We start from the raw sequence: 19115 nt of genomic DNA on the forward strand, positions 1-19115 counted from the left end.
TAGTTAAAGTTCACTGACAGATACAAACACGCAAAGCATTGTGCGTTTACAGACGTTACAAGAAAGCTATGTATATTATATTATGTATTGGAAAGTATTATATATAAGATTTAAGTATATGATATGCCTATACAACAACGACAATATATAACAGCAATGTAATTATTATACATTATTATAATCACCACAGGTAAGCTTCACTTTGAGCATCTTACAATTATAATGTATCTGTTGCATTTTTATCCATAACATTGTTATTATTGTTTAATTTTATTTAATTGTTATCCATCATTATGGAAAACGTAAATGGCTTTTTAAAACTCTTGTTAATAGATTATTGTGTCAATTTTAATCGATTATCATTAAAGGTAGTTAAAAAAAACTTATCGTTGTATCCTTAGGATGAGAATGTGAGACCATCCTAAATATGTCTAAAAAGATATTCAGTATTTTAGCAGCATTTTTACATTTTAGACAAAAAATGTATTATTATTAAATAATGAAAGTATATTTTTTATTGTATTTTTTTTTCTTTGATTTACTAAATTATTATTGGTGCGACAATCATGCAACCTACTGCCAACTTTATTTGATAGACAATACCAAAGACAATTTATTCTGAATTTTTTTTACAACACATTATTTTAGACACCACATATTTTTACAACACGTCAGACATCACATAATAACCGATTACGGCATTCCTTATCGAATGAAAAGTTTTATTTCTACATTATTAACTTTGTACTTTATAATTTACTGATTTTTATTTTACATTACTTGTAGAGTTAAGAATTACCTTATGTAGGTACCTATGCGCTATTAGAAGTACGTTACGAAAGATTTTAAAATTTATTGATTCTTATGTAATTATTTTAATAAATCCTTATTTATTAACAGTTTTTGATGATAATATTAATGAATGTATTAACTTTAAATACAATAGTTTTTAATGAACACGAGTACTCGTGGTACATAATTAAACGTTAAATATAAAAAAAACTGCAATGAAGAAATTTCCGAAAACTCTTAGACGATAAAGTTGATTGAGCATAACTAAAAATAATTACGACCATTTTATTCTTATAATGGTGAAAATTACGGTCATATAAGTGACTTTTTCGGATTAAAATTCACTAACTACTTATAATGAAAGTACTGTTCTCATACGCTTTTTCGTAATAAAAGGTGTCAATCACGGTAGCGATATCTTAAACAATATTCAAAATTAATAAGCCTTTGTTCCATTAAATACATGAAACCACAGATAAAAAATAACCTTGAACTGATATCAGGAAAATGTACAGATAGCAAAAAAATAAATCGTATTATTACTAATCTTTTCATGTTCCCGGAATTGTCTAGGCGTTGGTGGTAAAAAACATTCTTTATTGTAGCTACTAGAGATTTCTTCGTATTTACTTTTTGCACATTCTACTTTTTCTGCGGATATCAATCGTTTCTTCCATTTAAAATGTAATAAAGTCACAAAATCGGAGACGCAAAAAATAATATGAAATCAAATGTTCATGTTTCAATCGGACCTGATGTATAAAAAAGTCAATCGTCATGACAAATTGCAAGCGTTATTTTTCTATTTATGAGACCATATTTTAAGTTCAATTCACAGCATACCCTGCTTTTTGCTTCGTCTTTGCTTACATCCGTTTTGTATACGACGTTTTCGAAGCCACTCAACGTTTTTGAAAATCCAAATCATTTTATTAGGATTTGAACTATTACATGATACTATTTTTGAACCTTACTAAGAGTAAGCACGTTTGTCCACCGCACCGTCACCGAGCCGATACCGAGAACGAGATTATTTTGGGGCCGATTTTAATATGTCGTGACGGCGATAGTTTGTCCACCGCGACCGATATCGGCGGTTTTGTTTTGTTCCAGCTGTCACACGTGTGACGGCAGTGTATGGACAAGTTCTAATGCGTTTTATATTGCCGGCACATCGGCCCGTCCAAATCTCGGTGCTGATCTAGCGGTCACGCCAATCTACTTGTAATATGACGGTGACGGATGACGGTGCTCGGGTGACGGACGTGCGGTGGACATGCGACTATAGTAAATGTATGTACGCTACTTCGGCGCCGTCATTAATTATCGGTATCGGTTCGGTGACGGTGGCGGTGGACAAACAGCGTAATAATAAAATTTCAGACAACTAAAATTGTTTAAGAAAACTGGAGTCTTAGACTGATTTGTGTTTGACCTATTAAATGCTATGTACAGTATATCTATTATCTGTTAATTGTTTAAAATTTATAATGAGAGTAATCTACTTATCACTAAAGAAAATCTCACTCTTGCATATTGTTCATTTTGTTATTATTGTTATGCCAGACTTATGAAAATTAGTTTGAAATCAATTTACTATTAGATTTAAGATTTTAAGTTTATATTATTTTTAAGTTATGAGAGAAGGAAGGAAATGAAGACATGAAGAAAGATTTCTCCTTAAAAAGTTATACGTCAACGGCGACAGGTGACTATTTGACAGATAAGCAATGTTGCCTGTCTTTAAAATAAGAACATAGACTATACTCTGATTCATAATTAGGTGTCCAAAATGTAAACAAAGGTGTTGACCTATCAAGAAAATACGTTAGAAATGGTAGTTTTTATTTTTGTCGATATTTAAGTAATACAACAATAATAAAATAATAATCTAAATAAATTAAGGTTAATTCACATTTTTTAATATTTATATCACCTCAATTTCATTCCATACAGTAATAATAATAAAAAACAAAGTTTATGGTAGAAAATTAAAATGTGATAATGGTAACACAATCGGAACCCAAGGCATTTCTTGTGCTGTCATTTTTAAGTTTCGTAACTGATATTATTCATTTTCGTGATTGTGATCAAACTCTAATGTTTTCTCGTTTACATAATGCGTTTGTTAAATTGTGTATATTTGTTAAATTTTCGTTTTTTGTTGAGTTTGTTAAAGTTTGTGTTTCTTGTTAATTTTGACAGTGACATTTCTTTGTTTACATTTTGGACACCTAATTATGAATCAGACTATAGGAAATATACAGCTTACGTAAAATTCATGGCTACATCAACACCTTAGAGCTATCATTTCATAAATAATTCTACAAAACACCTACTGTTCCTCTTTAATACAAATCCTTATTACCTTAACATTTCTTTAAACACTTGTAGCCTTAAGCTCATTCGAATAAATTTTCTCAACACATCAATTTAACTACTGATACAGGCGTGTAACGATAACATACTTAATATCCACAACAAATAAAGAAGAGCTAGCTAATATACCTAATTAAATATTTGTACAATTTTGGTTTATTGTTTTCTTTACAACACATTTTCCATTTACAAATGGATACATTCATAACAACAAGTCACTGTGCTATGATAATAAGGGCATATGCTAAAACTGACGCAGATGCTTACGAGTTTGTTTGTTTTGTAAAAATGTATGAGCAGCGCCATAAGCCTGCACGAGCGTGCCGGGCGCACGGCACGGTCACACGGCGGATGCCTGCTCACAGAGTTGTTTGTCAGTAAGTCAGTTAAACGCCGCAACGTATCGCGGGCGCAGTAGATCCTTAAGGGCCCGTTCAGACAGAACGGCTCGGAGAGGAGAGCTGGAGGCCTACCACCATCTTTTAAAAACCATCATAGTTCAGGAAAGTTTTATTTCCTACTTAAATCAAATGAATAAAATATTTATAGAAATAAAATATTCCGTCATACACAGTCGAACATACTTAAACCCTTATTAATTTTTCGCTTATCCATTGTATAAAACCAACTGAAATTGTCGTATTTTGGTTAAAAAGTTAAATTTCCTGCAAAAAAGTACAAGTATGATTAAAACAATATTATTTTAAGAGATGGTAGTACCCCCCACATTTTTATCACGTTGGAAACCGATTTTTGAGCAATTGTATTAAGATTTATTTTTGCATGTGCACTTCTTGTGTCATTAACAATACTTGACCGCGCTTCGTGTGAAATAATAAGAGGAGCCGACCGGCTCTAGCTTATTCTTTCTCGCGCAGCCGATCGTTTCCTATTGCGAGCGCATCCGCTTTTAGATCTTTATCAGCCGGTCTATGTGAAATAGTTGGCGGCTCCGCTCCGGCCAATTCCAAGTGTATACGATCAGGTCTGCGTGAAAAGAAAAATGCGGGCCGATGCTTTCCGAGCCGGTCAGTGTGAACAGACCCTAACCCGCTTCGGCAGTCCGGAGGAAACAACCGCTCCATACACCCGCTCAAGTATTGACATACGCCCTAAAATATTTGATTTATGATTTTTACTAAGCATTTTTAAACATGCAAATTATCAAGGGCAGCTCGAATCTTTTAAACAATTAAACTTTAATCTTTTAAACCATACTTGTACAGTTACGTTTGCTTACAAAAAATATAGCAAAGTTTTCATGAATCCACGGTGACTATCACGAAAAGTTAGATATTGCGTAATATAAAAGTTTACGAGGTTATTGTAGCAAAATTCAATGTGATGTCCTTAAAAGATTACGACCACCTCATCTCTTGTTTTGCATAATTTTTAGTTGTTGAATAAACCGCGTCTAGAAAGTTCAATCTTCCCGTCCTCTGCTTAGACTAAAGCGACGATGAAACTTAAAAGTCTTCTTCTTCTCTTGTTTCTCTTCAGCTGCTTTCCCTTCCATGAGATTGTCAGCGCTTTTAGCGACTTGAACGCTTTTTCGTCTATTTTTCATTGATTTGACTAGTCTATAAAATTTGCCTTTCTTCTTGGCTGGATCTAGCGTTAAATCTGAGAGCTCTTCGACTTCTACGCTGAATTCTGATGATATGTCTCCTAAGTCTTCAATACTGTGACTTGAATCTCTGGGTTGCGGGACTTCGAGTTTTGATTTCGAAGTGTTTGGTTTGGGTTCTACTGGAGGTGGCGGGGCATCGGGGTCTACACACTGAAAAATAATAATATTCATGAAATTTTTCGTAGACTTTCCTGCATAAAAATATAAAAGATACTATTACCTACCACTTGGAAACTACTAAATTGTTTGAAGTTAACAAATTTGATCAACATAAAACTAAAACAAATTACGTCATTACGATAAAAGTAAACCAGGATTTTATTAATATAAAATCAAATCGCAAAGTAAAAGATACGTAAGTATACGTAATACGAATTTATTAAGAAAGAATCAAGAAATTCAACGTTTTTTAAACAGAAAAGAAGCCTAGTTACAGTTTTATTTCACTCAACATTCTACCAAATAAAGTTTGTCAATGTCAAGCCCAACGAGGCTTGGAGAAAGATTGATAGAATAAATTTCGGATTCGGGGAACCGATAACGCTGAACAGAACTTTCGTTTCAAAACCCTTACAACGACCAATCGAAAGTTTACAAAGCGACCCGCCACTTTGTGTAATTAGATTTTGTTTGCCATTCCTTTTGAGTATTATAGACCTAAGGTCCTGTTCGCTGTTACATTCGAAACTTTCAAATCCTTTTTTGTTGAGAAGCCTGGCTTTATTTCACTTTGACAGTCAAAGCCCTTATGGATAGGAAAATGAACGACGTTCAAATAATTTCACTTTATATAACTTAAATCACTTTTTATGACCTGCTAACCAATACTTTGGTAGGTTTGATTATCAGTATTCACAAAACTGAAATAGAATAAATCACGTAGGCATTGAGGTATATTAAAGAAGTAAGAAGATTGGATTATTCTTGAGGGGTAAAGATTCGGAAAGGTGATTGCCTTGAAAGATTGGCTGATCGGAAAACTTTACACATTAACTCAACTTTGCTGTAAGGTACTCTAATACTTTTGCTGTGACTCGAATAGATTATTCGAGGAACTTTTACAATAAAGTTTTGGAAAACTCATGTAGATTGTATGCGGAAGTAATGTGTGTTTAATGTGCGCCTAATGTCCAAAACATCTGAAGTTGGAATCCGGAAACTCCAAAAAATGGAATTATAAAGTAGGTACTCGAATTTATTAAAGGGAGTTATAATTTGGAAAATACACTTATGTCTACCTAACTTTCCCAAGGTTTTATTATTTTGTGCTTACTTGTTTATCTAAACTTATCAATAAGGCATCCTTTTGGCAATGTGTTTCATTTTGCATAGGAAAAACTAAGTTAAACTTAAGTACTTTAGACACACAGAGACACATGGAGGTACCCAGACTTAAATCTAAATTACGCATCTACACCTGGGTATCCGATAATCATATTCGAAAGCATTGGGTATAGTGATCGCGACACCATGTGAGTCTTGAAGCAGAATAACTCTGTCGTTGATTACTTCACATAAAATAAGTTATAAATACATATAGTAGAGATTCTATAACCTCAAAATAGTCCAACTTACGTCTTCAAGCAGTATCCGATAAGACGGCACCTGTTCTGGGTGTCTCCAGGGCTTGTGGTAGGGGTAGTCTGTCAACGCCTTCCAGCCAGGGTACCGGCGAGCTGCTGAGTGCAGCTGGTGGACCAGCCTCGGTGCTAGTTGCGCGGTTACTCTGGAAAGTTTAAAGGGATTTTCATGACCAAACGATTTAATCAAATATTTTTTGCGGTTTACACAAAAAGTTTGGATAAGAGCTTAAAATCTCTTAGCTCGACCTTCAAGTGTGGAAAAAAGTAGAAAAAAATATTAGGTGCAATGTACTGATGGTTGCTACAATTGAATAAGAGACTGCTAGGTTACCTCAACCTTCGAATGAAAAAACTTGTTACAATAGACTGTTTAAAGAAAATGTAACTCTATTCAGTAAAATGATATATACTGAAAATGGTCAATCATTCTCGTCGTGAACGTATTTAGAATATCGTCGTGAAAGTATTTAGAATATCACCTGTATCAACAATATAAATACGTTAACATTAACGTTCACTGTTAACGTTGATATCAGTATCAACAAAATCAATATGAACAACAATGAACATGAACAACAATATGAAAGACAATCATGTTAGCAAGAACATCGACATCTTTATATTACCATTTAAATTGAATAATGTAGAAACGTGAAAGAAAATCATTAAACATAATAACACTTAGTACCCGAACGCCATTATTGCTCCCAATTTGCTAACAATGGGAGGCTTTCAAGAGAAATGGAAAATTATAATAATCATTCTCATCAATCTATTACTGTCTAATTCTTGGCAAAAGTGGGCACTTACTGCAAGAAGGGTTTCCATAGGCTAGCCACTCAACGAATTGGTGTGTGAAACACATTTGAATACCCTAATGCTCTCTTAGGTACGTTAGTGTCCCTACTATGTTATTCTTCATAATTCAAGTATGGAGAATAAAATTTCTTATGTGCTTTTAACTTTAAATTTTAGGCTAACAGTGGAAGGAACATATTTATATTGGTTATTGGTTACTATAACAATAATTATCTTTAACGAAGATTCTTTGTGATTAACTCAACGATGTACCTACATCTCTTCTTCATGGCAGCTGGCAACATTGAAGATAATTTCTCTCTTTATTTCTCTTCTCGGACTATGATAACCACAGACCTGTATTTATGAAAACAAACCTGTCTAGCTTGGCGTGATGATTTAAACTAAAATTCTCCTCTGCCGAACCTCTCAAATAATTAAGGTAATACTCACTTATTGACCAGCCAGGCCGGCAAGGCACCACGAGGGTCGGAGCGTGACACGTAACCCAGCCAGCTGCCCGCACCTTCTCTGTTCCTCACCACGAAGCCAGTTAACAGCGACATAGCCCTGAGGAAGAACTTTGGCTGTTAACATTTGGTAAGGTGGGAGTAATAAGTGGCACTTTTAGAATAAGTACCTATCGAAAATAATCGCTTTACACGCAAGAAATTTGTAAAAAATATCGCGATACGGGCAAGGCTATATAATATATAATAATTATTATGTTGTCTATTGTAAATTATATAATTGTGCTGTAATCCTTACTAATATTATAAATCCGAAAGTAACTCTGTCTGTCTGTCTGTCTGGTTGTCTCTTCTTCGCGCCCAAACCAATGAACCGATCTTAATGAAATTTTGTACAAAGATAATCTGAGACCCGAGAAAGGACATAGGATAGTTTTTATCCCGGAAATCCCGCGGGAACTAGGGATGGCGACTTAAGATCGATTAATCGGAGAATCGATCTTTTGGACCCAAAACATCGATTATTTTAATCGATATTAGTAAGGATTGAATCGTAAACTATGCATTTGATCAAGTGATCATCTTTAGCAAAGTTGAAGGTACGAATTTTCAGTTTAATGTATGTTCGTATGTTGTATTATTTTCTTTTAAACGCGGGCGAAGCCGCGGGCAAAAACTAGTTGTAATATAGAAATCAACTTATATTATTATTCCTTTCTTATTATTTTTAAATGAAGAAGTGAGTCTTTGAAAGCCGCTATTAAGCTTATTTGCTATTAATAATCGTATGTACTCGTATCTGTAATCGAACTAGAAGTTGATTATGTTTGTACAAAAGTTCTTCCAGTTTATAGTTCCAGGAAAGGTGTTTCCTATTCAGGTAATTTTATAAGACAGTGTAATAGTTATGTTCTACCCAATAATTCAAACAGAAATACGAGTCAAATTAAAATATGCTCGACTTATTGTATTTCGGTTCAAAATGTGGGTGTTTGAACTCGGATATAATGATAGAGATATTAAAGTAATGTGGTATCGAAATTATACATAAACGTTGGTCCTCTTGCATGATTAATGATTTGGATCGATGTTGAGGTTATACTTGACAAACCAGGTCAATCGTAGCGGGGAATATAATTGATATGATGACATGACACTTTCCCATGACGTAGTATAATATTAAATCTATTTTTTTTATCTTACAATAGGCTTACGTTTGACTGCAACCTTACCTGAAGTTGAGTAAGATGCAGCCTTGGACAAAACACGCTTGCCTAGAAGTAGCTTATTCACCCTTATCTTGAACAATCCCAGATCATATGTATCGTAACAACGAAGGCGAGAGTGAGTTCCATTCTTTGGCGGTTCGCAGCAGGAATGAGTTACTAAAACGCTTAGTCCGCACAAAAGGAACATCAACCGAATATTAGTGGTATCCTGCGGTTCGTCTAGAAGTCCGATGATGGAAGGGGGCAGCAGGAATTAAATTGTGAAGTTCAGACGCACATTCTCCAAAATGTATTCTATAGAAAACGGCCAGGCGAGTAACATGGCGTCGGTGCTGTAAAGTGTACGTCATGGCATCAAAAAGTGCATCATCGCCAATGAGACGTCTCGCTCGTCTTTCCACCGAGTCCAAAATATCCAGCTGATGATTTGAATTGATTTGCACGGAAGGGTAGAGTAAATTTGTCAATTCAACGACACGATTTATGAAGCCCTAAAAATAACGATAAAACATAAACGCCAAACCGCATAAATGTGAAGCGCGCGCGTGAACCATTCGCAACAAAGCCAAAGCAAAGTGAATTTTAAAGGTGGTAGAACCATTTGTGGTTCGACTCCGGCGGCACCACCGCCACACCTATTTCTATCTAATAACAGCAGGGTTAAGCGCTGCTGTGTTCCGGTTTGAAGGGTGTGGTAAGGGAGACAGACTTTTCCGAGGCGTTCCAGCTTAGTCCTTAGGGGTAGCAGCGCATCTGTGGCCGACCTCAGGTAGGAATATCTAATCCTATCTGGGGTTCATTACAGATGTCCATGGGCGGCAGTAGCCACTTATCATCAGGTGGACTGCATGCTCGTCTGCTACTCTTATATTATAAAAAAAAACAAAGCATTCGTATGATTTGAACGCACCCTTAGATGACGACATTTTCCGATCCGGTAGTAGTAGTATACCTAACAATTCCTGAGTACCCTTAAGCCTGTACAAATTTAATATATTTCAGAGTTATTTATATTTACTTATTAATCCAAACATTAAGTTTTTAAACAAATTACGTTTTTCTGAAACCAACCAAGTAGTTAGCGTTTATCTGAAACCCGGTTTGATAAAAACTTTTTTAATTCCAACTTAAGCAAGACATCGCTCGAAATATGAGACCGCAAGCTTTCGAAAGCTGAAACATTTTAAAGTTTAAAACTAAAACGTAGTTTGTCGCGACATAAATTCTGAATGAGGGATAAATAAAAGCGGTTTAAAATGTGATGCTGTGACAACGCGCGGAGCTGAATATTTAATATGCTCTTTGGCTATTTATGCGGTTATAATCTAGGTTCAATTCTCGGTCAGGAATGAAGTGATTTTAGTGTCATTTTTTATTTTGTAGTGTTATCTTACTCCCTATACTATTGTGTAAGTTTAAAGGATGGATGGATGGTTTGACTTTAAGTGCTCAACCACCGAACTTATTTCTGTTTTATAACAGCAGTGTCAAACGATGTTCATGTTTAAAAGATGTGGTAGTAGGAAGTTACATGAATGCATTTCAACTTGGGCAGCGGTAGTAACGCATCTGTAGCCAACCTTAAGTAAGGCTTCATTCCTATTTATGTTTATGTGTTGATTTCTGAAGTTTATGGGCGCCAGTGACCTCGTGTGATCAGGTGGACTATAATAGAACCCTGTCGGTCGGATAGATCGTCCTAAGTCCTAAGAAGTCTGTGACATTGTAATTTTGAATTGGACATAGCAATAGCATACGTATTGTTTTTGGAATTTGGCAAACTGGATAGATTGGGATGATTCGTAGCTATATTTAAAACCTATCCAACCGTAAACCGTGAGGTTTGAAGTCTTATCTTACTTACCTATTTATCGTGATCGGCGTCACGTATCTTATCTGTGTGTGGCAAATCGAACGCACTAGACATGGTATCGATGTACCGTTTTCATTAAGATACCATATCGATATGCTAAATATCTTTAGCCAACTCGCTAAACTACGAATCAACAAATGAAACCAAGTTACCGAACTAAAAACCATTTTCAATTCCCTCTGTTCTACTTTCAATTCGCTGAACTGAGAAAGAGAATAAGCGAATGACATTGAATGTGTGAAAAACAGTCATTCGCAATGCAACTTAAAGCACTAGTTCAAATAAGACGTCCTTATGTGAATAGTGCAATGAAACATATATTGGCAATATGAATTAGACAAATTTGGTCACTAAAATGAAGGTGGTAGAACCCTTTATGGTTCGATTCCGGCAGCATCACCGCCACACCTATTTCTGCGTAACAACAGCAGTGTTAAGCGCTGCTGTGTTCTGGTTTGAAGGGTGTGGTAAGGGAGACATACTTTTCCGAGGCGTTCCAGCTTAGTCCTCAGGGGTAGCGGCGCATCTGTGGCCGAACTCAGGTAGGAATATTTAAAAATGTCCATGGGCCGCAGTAGCCACTTACCATCAGGTGAACTGCATGCCCTTCTGCTACTCCTATATTATAAAAAAATCCCATTAAAACCGTCGGTGCGATTAATGTTAATACGCGCAAACTACTAACTCAGCATCAGCCAAACTGCGCCTATGGTATCGAAATAAAAACACTTCCATATCGATATGACAACCAAATATCGGTATCATAACCGTTTTCAGATAGCACTGTAAACGAGATGTCCAGAACGCACTAATGAGACGTGACCACTCAGGCCCACAACAATAGCTAGCGGAAACTTTTGATACGAATACGCAGATGGAATGCCTTTGTAATAAAATAAAGTACATTGGAATAATTGGATACGGCACATACAAATCGATAAAATGACGCACAATGTTTGTGGAATTAAATATTCAACAAATATTTTACGGAGATACTGAAATTAATTGGTAATTCCAACCCAATACAAATGTATAACAGGTGTAAGTAATAAAAATTCATAACGCACTAGTTTTGGACTCAAATTTGTCCACTGATTCTATTAAATAATAAATAATAGGTAAAATTAATATATTTTAATAATAATTTTGTACCTTTATTTTTTACAAGATACATAATGGAATAAAGATAGTCAATGTAGACATAGTCATCGTTGAATAATGTTGCAGAAACACATTGACTATTTCGATTCCCTTATGTATATTACTGTAGTAGTACCTATGTACTATGGTGACTATTAATGTGGTGGTGCAGCCACAAACAGACACACTCCTGTTACTTTATTTCATAACATACAAGGAAACAAACGAACAAACAATAGAACGAGCAACCAACTAAATAATAGAATGACATTATGAACAAATGAAACAATGAACAAACAAGCATTGTATTCCTACGAAACAAAAGCAGAATTCTATTTTCATTATCTATCTTTATAAACTAAGCTAAGCTCACGCACACACCCACTCCATTATATCCTCTGCCCACGAAACTGCGTGATCAGGCAAGAATAAACCAATAGATTCTCTAATTCTGCCCACGGGGCTTGTGTTTAATTGTCTTTTATTTCCACGGCTTAAGGAAAACTATCACGACCATCTGTGCTTTCTCAAGCGAGATAACGAAGCTATGTGCCTTTATGTAGACGTGTCCTAATAAATAGTGTTCGACCGTAAATTAATTTTATTATTTTAAGGAGGTCATAATATCAGGTCAGATCTAGTTATTTTACCGTTAGTAGGTACGGTGTTGACTGTTTAATTATCATTCTTTAAAAACTTAATTATATTTGTATTAGTCATTTGGTTTTGAATGTTGTAAGTCAAGACTCAAGACCCATTTTAACACATCATATCTTTTACAAACTACATTCAAAAACATATTTGAAATAATTAATATCATTACTGTACCAATGAACATTTCAAGACAAGAATCCTACCTTCTAAATAAGCTTACTTATAATACTTAGTCTGCCTTGACATATTATCAAGCGAAAATAAGGTCTATATGGGCATTGGGCATATTAGAGATTGTAAAAAGTTCATAAATATTACTTTATTGATAATAAAAACTACATTTATCTTTGCAGCAACGAACAAAATAAAAAACGTGTTCCATGTTTAAAAACATATTCCAGAGTTACTGACGCGTAGATCAAATAAATGATGTTACCTGACAAACCCCTTCCTCGGGGGATAGTCCTTATGGTAGACGGAGTGGTTGAGGATCATCTTCTCGTCGCCAGTGTCCAGCCAGGACCTCTGCAGCACGAAGTCTCGGTTCTTGAGAGGCGCTGGACATGACACTGTAGAAGAAAAGCAAAAAAATAAAATAGCTTCTAACTTTTTTTAGGCGACTCTTGCCGCCCACAATCCCGGTAACCTCGTTTTAGAACGGCAGGCAAGGGGCACCGTGGCTCTACTCTGGTCCCGAGACCATAGCCAAAGATGCGTTGTTATTCCGTATAACTAAGTTAAAATGTTTTGTAAACTTAGCTACAAATCGGAATTAGAAAAAAGGTTCCATTTTTTTTTTATAAAATTGAATGCCGATCATTGCTGCCCATGACTATTTGTAACCAAGTCCGTATTAGACAAGTTTACCTAAAGATACTACCTATGTGTTGTCAATCTCATGAGATTAGTCCATAGACTAACAGCCGTACAGTACTCAATCTATGCAAATTTTGCCTACCAAAGAAAAGATCAAAGCAATTGCTAGTATGAAGTAATTGTCAAACGACTAACAAATACAGGCGTCATATAGCCTTACTTATAAGCTAGACGGCACTTTTAAATACATTTACTCTAGCGCATTAAATACATTTCATATTAAATTCTAGATGTATTGTATAAAGCAAACTTGAGCAGCACCGGACGTCGCTACATCCGGCTCTAATGCAAGTTCCGTGTACGTATCTGCTACATATTAAGAAGCCTCCATTTCTCTAGAAGCTTTTAACTGAATACTCTTGAAGTTTGTACTAACCTCTTATGTAATTTACATTTCTGAGCTGGAAATTTTAGTACGACGTTAAGTAATTTTTGGTAATATAAAATCGTAAGGGCTTGTGTCATATATATAAAACATGCGTACGTACGTAATACGTATACCTACGTACATAAATCTATTGAAATTAAATCTTATATATAAAATTCTCGTGTCACAATGTTAGTTACCATACTCCTCTGAAATGGCTTTACCGATTTTTCACCAAATTTTATATGCATATTCAGCAGGTCTGAGAATCGGCTATCTATTTTTAATACCCCTAAGTGATAGGGGTTTTTCACCCTTAATTTTTTTTTTATTTATATGGCACAACAACGTTTGCTGGGTTAGCTAGAAGTATATAAAACACTTAATTGCAGTAGAAAACAAGCTTGCAGTCACAGACTTGTATATAAAGGTCTGTGTTTGCAGTCCATCTGTCGGTAAGTGGACACAGTCACCCAGGGACATTTGTAATGAAACCACGAACAAAGTTTCTTATTAATAATTCGTTACAAATATCCTGAAGCCGATCGCAGATGAGTTGCTACTCCAGCAAGTTCATAGGTTGTCCTATAAGTAAAAATATTCAAACACCCATCGAAATTTTGGTAAGTTGTTTTTTGAAAAAATCACGGACTTACAAACTTACGTACATAACAATCTCTAACATACAAAACTTACATACATACATAGCGGTAGTATACAGAACCTCCTTTTTTGAAGTCGATTGAAAACCCTATTATTTCTCTTCTGTGTGCATTCCCTAAAACTAGATATGCTATTAAAGCAATTTATAAATTTCAAAAACAATACATTTCCAGATAGCAGGAAGGCGAACACCGGACCTTATGAGGCCTACAGGGCAAACTGGCGACCACTCTGTCATTTGTGAGTTCAAAATCATTAACAAAAAAAACTAGTTACGTAATAGCCTAGTTACACTATTTAAAAACATAAAAATTTTATGGCTTTAATTACACCCTACTTGTGAAATTATTGTAATTATAAGGGTGGCTACCACCCTTTTTAAAATTCATTTTAAAGTGCTAACAGTAAAATTTATGAAACGTTTTAATAGGATTATATTTCATGTTATACTTTAAGTATTAGACAAAGTTGAACAAAAGGTTATAAGGGACAATATAGGTTAATTATGTTTGGCTTAGGCTTTACCTAACAAAATCATTGCCTATTTTTATGTATCATTATATATAAACTATCACCAAATTTTGATGTTCCATTAAAAATAAATTAGTACATTTATAGTATTTAATTTTTAATTATTCAATTTTTTTTTTATAATAAAGGAGTGTTACTCCTTTATTATAAAAAAAAAAACGAGCATACAGTCCACCTGATGGTAAATGGCTACTGCCGCCCATGGACATCTGTAATCAACCCCAGATAGGATAAGACATTCCTACCTGAGGTCGCCCACAGATGCGCCGCTACCCCTGAGGACTAAGCTGGAACGCTTCGGAAAAGTATGTCTCCCTTACCATACTCTTCAAACCAGAACACGGCAGCGCTTAACACTACTGTTATGAGGCAGAATTAGGTGTGGCGAGTTATGATAAAATACCATACACTACGAATAAGAATATACTTAAATGCGTACATATGAGTGTGTAATCTACGCATTTTTTAAGAAAACTAAGCTTTGGATCAATGTTCATACTAAATATTCTAAGTCCGGAAACTTCCACTAGTATCAGTTTCACATTTCTTAATGTTTCTATTTATATTGTAAGACCTCTTGCCCAGCAGGTGTCTTGTAACTAAGTGGGGCAGAAGAGCAATCTCATCTACAATTCAAATGTAATTCAAGTTACGGCGTCATCCGTGGGGAGGAACTTGAATCATCCCCGTCAACAAAGGGATGGGTCCCTAATTATTACCATTTGGGCCGTTTGTTTAAAGTTTTATAGCGTAGTGATATGAATTTGATGATTATTGGCTTGGGTTCCATCTGATGTCAGTCATGAATGAAAATCAAAACTATTTTATTCAAAGTAGATCTTTTGCCAAATAATTTTTGAACGTCACTTATTTACCACCAGATAATCTGGCAATCAACTGACTTCTGATACAAACTTTATGTATCATTATTATGTAATTAACATCTGTAATTAACTTAAAAACGAACAATAGTATATTCTCTACTCTAGTAAGTACATATTGCCATTTAGAACGAAAAAAGAACGCCTCATTTACTTAAATCTGCCTAAATACACTCCTCGCACCAGAATAAAAAGCACTAAAATTGCTACAAAGGAACCGAGGCATAAAGAATAAACCACATATTCATTCCAACTTAAGAGTATCTTTCCACTACATGTGCGAGCTAGCTAAGCGGTATGCGAGGTGTAAGCTAAGCTAAGCGAGTAAGATGTGTTATGAAAATACTTAGCAATACTGGTCGTTATCCTTAGCTCGCTTCCGTAGCTCGCATCGGTTCATATAGAGACATAGCTTAGCCACTAAAGCTAAGCTAAGCGAGTAATATGTGCTATGAAAATAATTAGCTATACTGGTCGCAAACCTTATCTTGCATCCATAGGTCTTTAGCTCGCATTCCTTCATGTACAACATAACTTAGCTGCCAAATGTAAGTTAAACGAGCAACATTATCCATGAAAATACTTAAAAACACCGGTTGCGATCCTTAGCTCGATACAAAAAAACATACCTTCCTCCATACAAAAAAACATACCCTAACTATCCTACCTGAGCTATGCTAAATAAATGAATATTAAACAATCCTATTGGTTGATTTTACACATATCCATATCTTAGCTACCTCACACATCTAGTGGAAAGCCACCCTTAAACTCCTTTTGGATCCCATTCGTATTCTCTCTAATTTTGTTCAACTGCGTAAAATTTCACTTTATCAAAATTTTCTTCGCGGCTCCAACGAATTATGGAACTAAATGTTCCATAATTTTATGGCGTTTGTGAAATTAACGCCATCTATATAAATAATTGGCTTTATTGGTCGGGATCCAAAACTCACATCCGTAGCTTCAATCCTAGCCCATATCCTTCCATTGAAAAATCCTTGCGTAGCTACCCAAGCTAGACAAGAAAGGTGTGCTACCGTGCTTCCTTGCCCCAATCCTTAGCTCATATCCCTCCCTACAATAAACATAGTTTAACTAAGTAAGCTAAACAAATCAATATTAAACAACCCTATTGGTTGATTTTACACACATATATTAGCTACCTCACACATCTAGTGGAAAGGCACCCTTACACGCCTTTTGGATCCCATTCGTATTCCTAATTTTGTTCAACTGCGTTAAATTTCACTTTATCAAAATCTTCTTTGCGGCTCCAGCGAATTATGGAACATTTAATTTTAAGCCGTTTGTGAAATTTACGCCACCTCTCGTCCATTTAATAGCAAAAAGAGGATTTATTTAATGCCGACCTTTTCATTATTCTGGCTTATGTAAAATAATTCATGACACTCATTATTTTAGTACACTGATCTTTTAAAATGTTTGTTACTGGCGGTGTTTATTAAAGAAAAGTTTTTTGACTCTTTTTAAATTTAGATAAATTTAGGTACTTAGATTTACTAATTAGCTTTGGAGTTTGGTGTATTTTTTTTGAAAATCAAGTAATGAACGAACGTATAGTCCACTTGATGGTAAGTAGTCACTGCTGCTCACAGACATCTGTAACTAAGCCCAAAATAGTATTGGATTCCTGAACCGATATGAATGTAAGGGATACATACTCATCTGAGGCGTTTCGTCTAGTTCTCAGGAGTAGCAATGCATCTCAAAAAGAACAAGAAATAAAGACCTCAAAGAAAGATCTGGTCTTGATTCCAGGCGGTAATAGCCACTTACCATTATTTACACTGTTAATTTGCTATTTCTATGCTATAAAAAGAGTTACAAATCTTCCAATTGTAGAGAGAAACCCGTCACCAGCACTGGGATATAAAAGAATTATAACCATAAGTTCTAAGTTCACTTAAACTAGTTCACGGGCACAGCTAGTTATTACGCTAAAACTATGTCTATCAGATAAAAACGAACCCCACCCATTCTTTCATAAGATCACTTACCCCTAATTCATTCAGAAGGTGTGCCGCTATGGCACCCTAACTTACTACCCTTGCCTGTATTACCTTCGCTATTTATAGACGCCAACCTTTTTATAATACCATACTTATTTCAAGCGAAGTTATAAGTCTAAAATTAAAAGTTGTAAAAAATTACTCTTTGATCTTTCGGCATCACTGTCACAATTTTGTGTTCCACAACAGCAGTTTTAAGATCTGACGTATTTTAATTTGAAGTTTGGTAATTGAGAATAGCAGAAAGCATATAATCAAATATATATATCTAATCATAAAGCAGAAAGCATCTAATCATGATTAGATGAAATGCATTACTTCAGTCTTATAAGAAAAAGTAACTTGTATTCAGCGCCTAACCTTACATTTACAGCACCATTAGAATGAGGAAGTACTGGCATATTGGGAATAAAAAAGTCTTATTTCGCACCTCCCATAACATTTGCGGGAACCCTTCGTATTTATGGCGCTCGCACGAATATTTGATCAAATACGTGTTGGTATCCAATCGCTCCATGCCTCCGCGGACTGGATTCACGAGCTTTGTATTCATGCCAGCGTTCCATTCATGCCACCGTACGCCACTACTAGGGCCGTACGGTTATGGCATATACAGTCAAGTTTCGTACTAGCGATGCATGGCTCATACATAAATAAGTAATATTAAATTTCGTATTTTCTTCTCATGAATTTTACTGCTTTTATCGAATAAAGGGACCGTATTAATAATATGTTTGTATTTTAGACTACCCATTTTTAGTATTGGGGATTCGATAGATTACAAATTAAACATATAATTAATTAGATTTTTGCCCGCCTTGGGTCTAACCCCGGACCATTTAAATGACATACTTTTTTCCAATATTTGAGCAAGTACTGAAATTTTGAAAAAATGACTGTTTCACCTGCCATAACATTTGGGGGGACCCTTCGTATTTATGGCGCGCTCACGAATATTTGATCAAATACGTGTTGGTATCCAGTCGCTCTGCTTTGTATTAATGCCTGCGTGTATTCATGCCACCGTACGCCACTACTAGGGCCGTACGGTTATGGCATATAAAGTCAAGTTTCATAGTAGTGACTCATAGCTCATACATGACTGAGTATGATGATATTATCGTCGATGTACTTTTACTTCTACGAGATAAGGAGAGCTACTTGTTGAATATTTTCGGTTCTGAAACCATTATTTTCCTGTTGTGGGTTTGCTAGA

General features: G+C 35.3%; 1 protein-coding gene across 1 annotated transcript in view; it reads right to left on the reverse strand.

Moving 5' to 3' along the window:
• Positions 1-4407: 4407 nt before the first annotated feature.
• Positions 4408-19115, reverse strand: part of LOC140749412 (START domain-containing protein 10) — a 53178-nt gene continuing 38470 nt past the window's right edge. The window contains exons 3-6 of the mRNA XM_073082444.1: positions 12985-13117; positions 7636-7752; positions 6377-6527; positions 4408-4951 (exon numbers count right to left, since the gene is read on the reverse strand). Coding sequence (XP_072938545.1) covers positions 4595-4951; positions 6377-6527; positions 7636-7752; positions 12985-13117 — 758 coding nt within the window. The 3' untranslated portion in view covers positions 4408-4594. The remainder of the gene's footprint in view (positions 4952-6376; positions 6528-7635; positions 7753-12984; positions 13118-19115) is intronic.

Source organism: Epargyreus clarus, unplaced genomic scaffold, assembly GCF_041222505.1.
Source record: "Epargyreus clarus isolate Ecla_fem2 unplaced genomic scaffold, WU_Ecla_fem_2.2 ptg000018l, whole genome shotgun sequence".
Lineage (NCBI taxonomy): Eukaryota > Metazoa > Arthropoda > Insecta > Lepidoptera > Hesperiidae > Epargyreus > Epargyreus clarus.